Here is a 12,403-nt window from a genome sequence, read left to right as displayed (position 1 = left end):
TTTCAAGCCCTCTGAAGCTGGTAGGTTTGAATCCCAAAGACTGCGGGAAAGCTTTTCAGTAACCCTAAGCAGCTCCCTTGAGCTACAATTTTTTAGTAGTATTAAATATCACAGACGATAGAAACAGAACTAACAAAACCCCAAACCCAACCCAGATTTGCATCCAGGTTGCATTTTGACCCCAGGGCTCAAGCAGCCCTGTGGTTTTGGTATCACATTTGGATATCAAAAATAGAAACCTGTGGTCCAAGCACCCCTCTTTGGACCAAAGCTGGAGAACACAAGACAAGTCAGGTTCCTGCAGGAACATAGCTGAGCTCAGTGGGCATTCCTTGCACTGAGCACCTTGGATCAGACCATCTACAGGATCACCCAAACAGCCATCACTGCCCTTCACAAACAAACACCCGCAGACAAGGCATCCCTTCAGCTGAAGCTCCTGTCCCTCAGCCAGCAGCTGCACTGACTTCAGACATAAGGACCTGCATTATAACTAGCCATAGGCAGCAGGAAACAAAGTGTGCATCTCATGCAGAGGCTGAAAGGCCCATTGTAATTAACCACTCTCAGCCCTGTACGCTGGACAAGACAAAAACAAACCCCACAGTTTTCCTTTGCTGGTAAGCCCTAAAAACACTGCCCACTATTTCTCATAAAGGGCCTGTACATCCAGCATTTTCTCCATCACAAACCAGAACATTTGGCATGGGTAATTCCCACAAAAATCACATTTTAGGGACAATGCCTGCAGGACAGAAAGAACACCACCATGTCACACGGACACGCTTCTCCTTGGGCTGAACCTTGCTGCCCAGTGGGACACCACAAAAACCAGAGGCTGATCACCAAGTGCAGACAGGACCCAAGCACAGGGGAAACCATTTACCCAACAGCAGCCAACATTTCTGCAAAGAGCAGTCAGTGCTCAAACATGGTTAATGGTTTACTTTCGCTCACAGCGAGGGTGGATGCTCTCCCAGCAGAGCACAGTGAGGACTTGGTTGAGACATACTCCCAGAGAGCCTAGGGGAAAAAAAAAAAAAAAGGGATGGGATGGGGAGAATATGTGTTTTGATTTTTGACTTAGTTTTAAACATCAAAATCTATTTTAATTGGCAATTAAAATTAATTTTCCCAGGTCAAGTCTGTTTTATCCCTGACAGTAATTGCTTTATCTCAACCCACAAGCTTTTTCACTTCATTTTCTGCCACCAGTGTGTTGAGGAGGGAGTGAGAGAAAAGCTGGGTGGGGATCTGGCTGCAGACCAAGGTTAACACACCACAGCATCTCACCAAGCAAGGTGGACAAGAAGAGTTAAAGCCTGAAGAAAAACTTGGACAAAATAGCTTTCCTAAATCACAATTATTACAGCTCTTCTTGCAGCTCAGTAAGATGATGACAAGTAAGCTGTAGGATTGAAAAACTGAGTGTTAAGTTTTTCCTCTTTAAAAATCAAACCTTAGTTATATACTGTTATTTTTCTGTTGTTTCCAAATTACTGGGTAAGAAGGGATCCATCCCTAATTTGGCACCTCAATGCATCATCATGCAACACTCAGACCACGTCAGGATCAGAAGTGAGTATGTTTCCAGCAGATGAAACTCATTAGCAGGGCACAAGCAGCAGCAGGACACCACTGGGGGCATTCCCCTTTCATGTTTTTCGAAACAATTTTCTTTCAGTCAGTATTTTAGCTTCTCTCTTGGAAAGTTTTCAATGCTTGCCCTTTTCTCTCTTGGCATTTCCCAGTGTAGACAGGCACACGTGCACATCCACCTCTGGTATTTTTCAGAGGTACAGGGACTTGCCCTGCTGCTGGCCCAAGCAAGGCACATCCCAGTCCTCCTGCATCTCCCTTCAGAGACTCCTGTCAAGTCAAAGTGTGAGGTTCAGTCCACATTCCAGCACCAAAACACTCCCAAGCAGATCTCTGGTCTCCTGCTAATCATGTGCCAAACTATGTTTGTGTGAAGCTGAGAAATGGAAAGAGGTAGCAGCTATTTTATTTCCTGCTTTTCAGAAACAAAAACAAGAATTCCAGACAATCTTTCTGCAGCCCTTCCTGGTAAAGTTCCACCAGAAAAAAAAATACCATTCATTGTTTAACAGGACAGGTTGCAAAATTATTAAGTTAACAAAAACTATTATGTTTTCTCACTCCCTGTTATTCCTTTGGAGAATTAAAGGGATGAAGTAAATCTGAAACTACAGAAAACTCAGAACTCTGTCCTGCTGTGGCAAATAGGCCCATCACTGTTATCCTCTGGCCATGCTGTTTGAACATACACGTTCTAAGAAGACTCCAGGAAAAATAGTTACCTTTCACCTTAAACATTAATTCACAGAATAATTCCTCTGTTTTAGGAATGCAGAGGGCACTACTACCTCTCACCCTCCACTGTAAAGCAATTCTACATTGTTTCATGCAGTTCTGCAGGTATTAAAGTGTTAGGTATCACCTAAAATACACACATGCAACACTCATTTCAAGGCTGTTTCTTCTATATTGACAATATTCTTCTATATTGTTTCTTCTATCAACACCCAATGTTGATTTCAATTCAGCCAAAAGTCTCTCAGTGGGGGACTGACAAAAACAACAAAAAAGTATGCCACAAATATACCACTAATCCTCTTGGAAAATGAAAAGTGAAACATTTCTGAAAGGTTTTTGTATTATTCCACACCCACACCACAAATCTCTTCTCAACAGCCAAGCTTTCTTTCAGTTTCCTTATAGCAGAGTCTGTAGTTGTCTTAAAAAAAAAACAAACTAAAGAAAATATTGGATTCAAAGGCAAACATCAAAGCACCAAAAAAAAAACCTGCCATAGTTACTTCAGAAACTGGGTGAGTCATGAAGACCTCAATACAACTGAATTATCCAGGTTCTGTCAAAAACTTCACTGTCATTTGATAGATCACCATAAAACTAAATTTTAAGTCTTTTTTCACTTTCAGTAAACTAAAGAAGTATTAATTATACTGTTGAACAGCGTGGTAAGTATTTCAAAAGGACACTTAAATATTAAAAATAAGCCAATTCCAGCAATCCTTGCCCGGGAAACAGGTGTAGCATGGAATAACAACTCCTGTGCTCCCACACCAGCCCTCACAGCCACTTATCTAAGAGCCACTGTACCTGCAAACACGCAGCAATCATCCAAGTGATAGCTGCAGACACCAAGATGGTGTTAAAAAAACACAGGGAAATCAGCTGGCTCCTTGGTGAGGTTTCGAAAGGCTACTATGGAGGGAGAGGGGAAAAACAGAAACCAGAGCAAATTCCTTTCCTTCTTGAAAATAACAATGATGATAAACATCCAAGCAAACCAGAAATAAATATTTTGCTTTTACACTGCAGTCACCTAAAATAACTGACTGTGTTCAGGCACTGCTGCAACAGAAGCTCAGGAAAAGATCTTCAACTTCCATAGAGTGGGCACTGTGCAAGCACAGGAGGGGGCTGCCTGCCTCACTTCAGCAAGGAATACTCAAGTGGAAAAATGCTGAAGCACATCAAATCCAGAATAAGGCTGGGGGGAAAAAAAAGTTGCTAACTGGAGAGCTCAGAAAATCTGATTTTAGTTCTGAGGTGTTTCCTTGTTTGCTGAGTGAGAAGAGGCAGATCCAGACTTGTGCTCTAAGTCTTTGCCTCTGTATGATTACAACTGCATACCTGCTTAACATCTGGGACACAGGAACATTTCCTTTTCCCCATCCTCTCCAACAGAAACATCTTGGATGCAGGGACCACCTCTCTGAACACTACAGAATGCCTCCCACAACAAGGCAGAGCCCTCCCAGCTCTGATGGGAGGAGTGACAGACACTCCAGGAGCTTCCTCAGCAGCCTGCAATCACTATTGATCCCACTGACAGTGTATGGAGCAGGGCAGTGTGAATCTCTACTCAGTGGAGCAGCCACCACTGTTTGCTTTGCACTGCCTAGCTGCAGAGAGACAGAGTGCCTAGTGGTTGTTCCAAGGTGACCTGGAGACGGGACTCTTGGGGTTCTTCTAGTCCTGGTTTTGCTGCAGAGCTATAATGAAGCCTTGTAAATCAAAATCAGTGGCCCATTTTTTCTGTGCAATAGGAAAAATTAAGCCTTCCAAACTTCACTGGAGCACTTAAAGGAGTTACTACACGAAGTACTATCACGTTTATTTAAACTGCTTTGGATGATGCTTAAAATACAACACCCGTAGTTTCATCTGGTGTTGATCAGGAGACAAAGCTACAGTAATTCATCCAAGGTGCAACCTCACCAACTAAATAGTTTGCCATTGTTTGATCTTCCTGTGAAGGAATAGCAGGAGACCAAGGAGTCTACAAGTAAGGATTATAATACACAGAGGACAAATTCTTCTTGATGAATTGCAGAATAACCCTTCTGAAGCAATAAATTTACATTGCTGTAGCAGGACAGACATTGGCTTTTGGCCCTTTACAATATCCTGAAAGTAAGGGAAGAGAAAGCCCAGGCAAACCTAAAAGAAACCCCTTTCTGGGAAACAGGGAGTATCTGCTCCCCCTTGCAGAGAAGGGGAGGGATCACAGTTCCACTGAGCTCTCCCTGGGACAGGGGCTACATAACCACTAAAAGAGTCACACTGAATGAAGCACAAATGGCACAGCCCTTCAGACCAGTGCATTCTCTGGTCTAATTCAAGATCCCTTTAAACCTCAGCTGCAGGAATACTGCAGGCCATTAAACCTGTCACACAGGCACCCTGCAGGGGCTAGAGGGATTCTGGAAGCGAAGGCTGGCCAGAAGAAATGAGACATTGGTTTTATGACAGACCATAACATTTCTAACTGTTCTTTCTTTCGGGGCTTACAAACATCACTTGGCCCTTACAGAGAAATGGAAGAACTGCCAAACTTTCTGCTAAAAAATAATAAAAACACTAAAATCAATTAGTCCACATTTAGACATCAAGTGCATTTTGCCTTTAAATGTATTTAAGCAAGAAGACAGCAGATTGTAAGTTGCAAATTGCACATAATACATGATGTAAGAGATAAGCATTTATCTCTACACTGTTTCATTTATTAGTGCAGATAAAAAAAAACCCTTTCTCCTAATCAACACACATATGCCAGTTAGAAGTTTTCTTGGTACTCAAAAACCCACGCTTGGATTGGAATTTGTTTCTGTAACCTAAAGTTTTTATGTTAACGTGTCCATGCCACACTCCTGGTGCACACCCCACAGGAGCCTGAAAGCATCAGAACCCAGAGCTGGATTTGGTTTCTGCTCCACCCTGCAGTCAGAGACCCCCCAAAAATATCAAAAGGCTTCTTTAAGATGAAATATGAATGTAGTCAAGAGATCTAGTTTAGAATAACTTTCTGTGCAACTCAGCTGCAGAACAGACAATATTCTCTAATGGGAAAGGCACACTAGAAACAACTTACCAGAAATAACATTGCCAGCAAAAATATATTAAGGGAAAATGAACGGTAAGCAATAACCAGCCAATGCTTGGCAATATTCATCCCCACTAAAACGTTTATTTTCACTCCGTGGGTTTCTTCCCCTTTAACTGCCCCAGTGACAAATAAATTATGAACATTACAGCTAATTTATTACTAAGCACAGCTGAGGTTGGAGGAAAGAAAGACAGCAGTATTTTCAAGCTGATTCTTATTTTAGGAAAACAAATACTTTATTAAAAACAATAATAAATTAAAAAGGAAAAACTGCTCTTGTAGTTAAGTCTGCCCATGCCTAAGCCATTCAGGCTCTGCTGATGCCAACCAATCAAATGCTTTTTCAATAGCTTCAGAAACAGAATCAAGCTCTTAATCTCTGCCTCAGTATCCCTACCGGTGACACTTCTCCCACACCATCCATTCACACTGCAAATACACAGAGGCAAATTCTCTTGTGCAGCACCAAGGACAAGAGAAAGCTCTGAAGCATTGCAGTATTCCCAAAACTGACTTTAGTGACATCCTTCATGCAGATCTTGCCAGATTTCAAGGAGGGTTTGATCAGGTCTGTACCACAGAACACAGAATTATATTTGCTATATTTAACATGAGAGAGGAATGGGCTGCAAAACAACTTTAAAAATCCAAGAGCCAGATTCTGCTGTTAACCCCTCAGTACCCAGGTGTTCATCACACAGGGTCCCTATTCCTTTTTGTTCCACCAGGAACACTTTGGTGATTAACTTCTGTATTTATCATTGATACTTATCTTTTCCCTGAAGATGGAATTTCAAGATTTTCATTGGTATCTCAAACCCCAGCAGCAATAAAACCAAAACAGGAGTCTGTCTCAGAGACCACATACACACACACACTCTCACCTGGAATCACACAGCACTAATTTTACTGCAGACACTTAGTTAAGAGAGTTTTTGCAGGCTGCAGTCAAAGACTGCTGCATGGGCAAAGCTCTCCCCAGGAAGTTAAACATGGCTCAGAAGTTTTCATTCAGCAAAACAAGAAACAATTTGGCATTCATTCCCACGCAAACACCAATGCACCCTCCTTGGGAGGGACCAATTATTTTCCTTTCCATCCCATGCTCAGGCCAGTCATCTTCTATCACTTGATAAAACACATGAATAGCTGCATTCAAAGCTGTAGCAAACAGAGACAGCTCAGTAAAGCTCTGTAAAAACAGCTCCCCAGAGCACACCACAGAACTGGTTCCCAACGCGCTTCCCATATGCATGCCCTTTATCTAAGGAAGCCCATGACTTTGGCAGATGTTGGATGCTTGCAACTAGGTCAGTTTGAACCAGAGTGAGTCGAGGCTAAAGGCTAGGGAGAGAAATCAAACTGCGCTCCTGCTCCACAAACTGTGGCTGTCAAACCAAGAGCTCCTTGCCTTCTGCTCAAGCAATGATTTCACCACTGGCTAGGCAAAAGATTTGACTGGCAGGGTGATGAAATGCCTCAGCGACAAACCGTCAGGAGCACTTGGAACGTTATTACCAGTGAAAATATTCCAGAATACAGTGCACGTAGGAACTCATGGGGAGGGAGGTAGACAGGCAGGAAAGTGCTGCCAAGGTATGTGAATCAGCCTTATCGAAATCCTCATCGCTGCACGGCTGGCATGACTGATCACACTGCTGCATCCACCCGAGAGGCACAAGGCTCCAGCTGGAGAACACAGGCTCCAGCCCTTCCCTCCTGGTGCCATCTGCACCAGCCACCCTCAACTCTTTAATCCACTGCCCAGCGCTGCAGGAGAGCAACTGCAGGTGGAAATCAGCTGGGCTTTTAAAAGTTGCCGTGAAAATCCTGAGTAACTTCTGCAGCAGGAGTGCCTGCAGACTACAAGCAGCATTTTCCCCACTGCTGCTGCAGTTGCTGGAAAATTCAAGTTTCCAAAAAGCACGCAGGAGTAATTAGATGAAGCCAAATAAATGTGTACACAAAACCTTACACGAATATGCAAATAATAGGGTGTATTCAGCAGCCCCAGAAATTAAAGCAGCAGCGCAGGCTTGTATTTGCATAAACTATGCAGGATATGGCACCAAGTAATTTTGGAACATGTGCATTTTGCAAACAGCAAGCATAATAATAGACAAATATTTTGGAACGTGACATTGATCAAATACTCCCTAAAACTTCACATGAAGAACCTCAGAGACACCGCGCTATTTAAACACAGACATCTACTGCTGGCATCCTGGGGTATTTTCACTGCTGAGTTCTGTGGGAAAAGAATTGGACTTTATATAGATTTTATCAGCATTTATTATTTATAAAACCCTGTTGGCAAGCACAATGTTTTATGAACAAATAAAAGTGAATGATCCGTGCTTAAAACCCACATAATGAATGAATGTATACTTTGTACATATGCGTGGTACATTCAAGAGGTTGCTGCTAGTCTATTGCACAATGAACATGGAAAAGGGGAGGGTTTTTACATCTCTAAAAAGAAATAACAATAGCCACTTTGAAATGCACTGACATGAAAGCCAAGCCCAATCCAAACTGAGGTCTTCAAGCACTCCTGAGAAGCCAAGCCCCTGGCATGTATTCTTAACAAGCTGAATTTCTGCCCTCATGGTCTCCCTGTGCGAGGCAAAATCTGAGGAAACCAACTTGTCGCCGTATAAGGCAAAAAAAAGGCTTCTCTTCCTGAGTTACAAATAACTAGGGAAAGTCACACATGTGGCCAAGGAAAGCAGAAGTATGAATACAGAACTCCCTCACTGCTGACAGGCTAAAATTAGTAGTTTATTCAACTGCCCAGAACTACACACTGTGCCTGTCCTATGCAGCGTCTCCCTGTTTGTCTGGCTTTCTGTTCGCTCTCCACTTTGTCTCGCTTGCTAATTTGTCCCTCGGGGAGCAGCCCAGCAGCCAGCACTGAGCCCCACTCATCCCAGAGGGTTGAATAAACCAATATCCACTTGCAGCTACACCCGGGCCACTCTGCAGTGCCTCCAGTGATTCCACCCCATGGCAGCACCTGAGAACAGCACTTGGCCCCACGAGACGCACGGTAAAATGATGAAATTCCTCCTTTACACCAAGCATCTTTGCTGCTACTGCTCTAAATCCTCCCCTGCAGCACCTGTAAGCACAGCTCTGGGCAGATTTGCTTTGAGCACAGATTCGTCCTGCAATGGCAATTCCACATTTGCATCTGCTCATTGTATGAAGAGCTTCGTGGTATTTGCAATGACGGCAAATAAATTATACAGGGAACAGAGGAACACTTGCCCAGTGCAGCTGGGCCACTGCTCATGCATGCTAGGGATTGTTTTGAGTTTAGTTTGCTTTTTTCCTTTCCCCCCACTGCCCAGTTGTCTGTTACTGCCCGTGGATCCCGCTGGCCATGGGGGACACTGTAATGCTGCTCAGGACACAGACCTGGAGAAAAGCAGAGAGCAGAGACAGCAGCACCTCAGCCGAGTTCACCCCTGGGAGGAGGGAGGACTCCGGGAATCGCAGTTCTCATTTCGAGGCGGTGGGGCTGCGGTGTGTGAAACATTCCAAAGGAGCAGCAACGCCCCGGGAGTTGGGGAAAACAGGGAAAGAAATGCTAAACTGGCGAGGAGTGAGCAATGCAAAGGAGTTCGAGGAAATGCCACGCTAGGGACTAATGGTGCTGATCCTACGCTCAAGCACCCCACAAAGCACGCTGATATACAGTCCTCCAGCAGATCCATACATTCCCGGCACACCGGTGCCCACTGGGTGACATCACCCGTGGGCTCTTCCTTGGATATTACTTTGAGGAAGGATTATCCTACACTCACTCATTCACACTGACAGCTCATTTTGCAACTAGCTCATCGGAAACAATATATTTACTTACTAAGGTGTTACTCACATAAAACAGGCATGTTCCTGTCAGGCTCTTACAAATTAAGTTATATCCACATACATAGGGTATAGAACTGCTGAATTTATCTCATCAGATGTGATGCAGTTTCCTTTGGAATTACAACTATGCTTCAAACTAAACTTATGTTTTATTATATGGAGATGAATTCCAATTTCCATTTCATAAACAGGGAATATTCACCATGGTTTAGTCACATACCTTGAAAAATTATAGATCACGTTCAGTACAAATTTGCATAAGTAGTTTGAGCATGTGAGAGAAGCAATGCTAAATACTGAATACAAGTACCAAATGCAGAGTTCTTACATTTACTGTAGAATATATTATGTGTATGGCCTCAAAAAGCCTCAGAGATTACGAATACATTTCTTTTCCATGGAAACTATAATTCTCAAATCCAGCAAGCTATTTTGAGAAATTTAAATCAACTATACACTTACATCTGCTGGAAGCAGAACATTTCCACAGGCTGTACACTTCAAGGCACAAGCACAGCCGTATGGACATCTTCCCAACTCTTCTACTACACTTCTGCCTCTGACACCACATCTCACTATGCAGATTTAGTGCTAAAGTCTTATTTGGACTGTTCTGTACCCAACACCGGGACTTTGGGGGCTGCTGCCGCTTTGCACCGCTGCATCACTTAAGAGGATGAGGAAAAAGCGGTAACGCGGGAGGCACGAAATAAATGCCCCACTAGCTTCTGCCGGTATTTATTCAGTGTGAAGTGGAAAGGCTGGCGCTGGAGCCGAGCGCCCGGCCAGCCGGAGACCCGCGTTGGTGCCAGCCCGCCCCGGGCACGGCCGCGCTCCGGGCGCTCGGGAGTCCCGCGGACCGGCCGCACAACTTGGGCGGCAGCGGGTGGGTGACCCCTCGGCACTGCTGAGTCATTTCAGCCGCCGAAAGCCGGGCTGCCCTGACCCCCGCCCGGGCTGGGAGGCTGCCTGCAGAGCCGCCCCGGCGCCGGGGAAACTTCCCCTGCGCTCCGCCGCGCACCCCGCCCGCGGCTCAGCCCCGGCGGCGCGGGAGGCTGCGGGCCGGCCGCACTCACCAGGTAGGCTCCCACCGTGCCCTGGGCCAGCATCAGGGCGCACTCGGACACCAGGAAGAGCTGGATGCTGGAGAAGCAGGAGACCTTCCTCCGCCGCCTGCGCTGCCGCGGCGCGCCGGCCCCCGGGAGCTCGCTGCCGCCGCCGCCGCCCGCCGAGCCCCGCTTCCCCGGCATCCTCCCGGGCACCGCCGCTCCGCCGCCGCGGGATGGCGGGCCCCGCGGCTGCTCCGCGCCTTCCTCCTCCGCCTCCTCCTCCTCCTCCTCGGGGTGCCAATCACAGCGGCAACCCGCGGCTGCCTCTCCGCCCGCGGGCTGCTGCCATGGCCAGCTCGCCGCCGCCTCCGCCGCCGCCTCCTCGCTTCTCCCCTCCCCTCGCCCGGCCGCGCTCCCTCTCTCCGCCGGCTCCGCGCAGGCCGAATCCGCGTCCCCGCCGGCGAGGGGCGGGGAACGCGCGGGGTTGGGGCTGGGGCTGGGGCCGGGGCTGGCGGAGGCTCCGCGGCGGCGGCGGCGGCGGCAGCGGGCGGGGCGGCCCCGTCCCGGGCTGAGGGCACGGCGGGGGGAGCGGCCGCAGCGCCCGCCCCGACCCCGCTGCCCCCCGGCTGCGGCCGCGCACCCGCGATCGGAGCCTGCGGGGATGCGATCGGAGGGAGCGGGGATGCGATCGCAGGCAGCGGGGATGCGATCGGAGGGAGCGGGGATGCGATCGGAGGGAGCGGGGATGTGATCGCAGGGAGCGGGGATGCGATAGCAGGCAGCGGGGATGCGATCGGAGGGAGCGGGGATGCGATCGGAGGGAGTGGGGATGCGATCGGAGCGAGTGGGGATGCGATCGCAGGCAGCGGGGATGCTCCGGTGCGGCGCTGCGAGCGCGGATTCTCCTCGCAGGTTGAGGGCAGGATGCCCCCGCAGCGGCCCGGCCGGTGACTCCCTGCCGGTGTGTGTCCCCTGTTCTGTTCACTTGTAGGGGCCCCTTTACAACGGGAAACGGAGGCCCCACAGAAATTAAACGTAAGAAGAAATGAGCGGCGGGAGGTGACCTGCGTCGCACTGCCGCTCCCACGTGTGCCAGCCTTGGTCGTGCTTCGTGTCCCTGCCACCTTGCCTTCCGTGGTGCCCTTTGTGCTCAGCCCCACCTCGAGTTCTAATTTCAAGAGATATCTTCTGTTAAAAACCACCAATCTTCACTTCTACTATTACAGATCACATTCCTTGTCAGCGTAATTGCAAAACCTGATCTGTTTCACTCTTCACATGCACTTTTCTTGTTCATTTCTGGATCCACACTGGGGGCTGCTGTTCTACTTCCCTGTGTTACTGAACTCCAAGTTATGTGGAACTTTAAATCCATGATCACTTTAGTACTGGGATACCCATGGCCTTTAAGAGGAAGAATTTTCTGTGGAAATACAGGTTACAGCTTTCAGAAATACCCCAAGATTTGCATCCTAAATTTCATTTTCAAAGGTAGTTGAGGCCTTGAAGCTCCTGAACACTTCAGAAAGTATCTTTGAAAATGGAATTTAAGACCGTTCTAATTTTCAGGGCATAAACCAGTCACCACCAGGAAGTCAAGGGAACTAATGTTTTGAATGAACCCTTTTTTTCCTTCCCATAACCTTTTTGAGTTTCTTCTCCCAAAATATTATCACCTCTTGGAGGCTTTTTATTTTGGCCCATTTTAACGTAACCTGATTAAACGCGATGCCAAAAATCTCTGAGCAGTTTTTCCACCCAGGATGATGAAGCTTTACCTAGACCAGCTGGTGCACATGGTGTAACTGCAAACCACTGCTGGAAAGAAAATGGAGAGACCTGGCACACTCAGTTGGCTGCCCTTCGCTCCTCAGCTGCCAACAGGTCCCTCCCATGCTGAACTTTGTCTTGCCACAGATTTTCCAGCAGGTCTGTGCCACATCAACAGGTGTCAATAGTCCAGTCCACCTCAGGGATATGATCTCCAATATTAGTGGCCTGAGGCATCATTATCAAATAATTAGCGAGGAGAACAGTCTGG

At 47.1% G+C, this 12,403-nt stretch overlaps 1 protein-coding gene across 1 annotated transcript in view; it reads right to left on the bottom strand.

Moving 5' to 3' along the window:
* Positions 1–10,641, bottom strand: part of SLCO3A1 (solute carrier organic anion transporter family member 3A1) — a 136,131-nt gene extending 125,490 nt beyond the window's left edge. The window contains exon 1 of the mRNA XM_066196169.1: positions 10,390–10,641. Coding sequence (XP_066052266.1) covers positions 10,390–10,563 — 174 coding nt within the window. The 5' untranslated portion in view covers positions 10,564–10,641. The remainder of the gene's footprint in view (positions 1–10,389) is intronic.
* Between the last annotated feature and the right edge of the window lie 1,762 nt (positions 10,642–12,403).

This window comes from Chamaea fasciata, unplaced genomic scaffold (assembly GCF_029207755.1).
Source record: "Chamaea fasciata isolate MVZ Bird 193981 ecotype frontalis unplaced genomic scaffold, bChaFas1.0.hap1 SCAF_14, whole genome shotgun sequence".
Lineage (NCBI taxonomy): Eukaryota > Metazoa > Chordata > Aves > Passeriformes > Sylviidae > Chamaea > Chamaea fasciata.
Note: the sequence above shows the minus strand (reverse complement) of the source record. Positions and strands in the feature narration are given on the sequence as shown.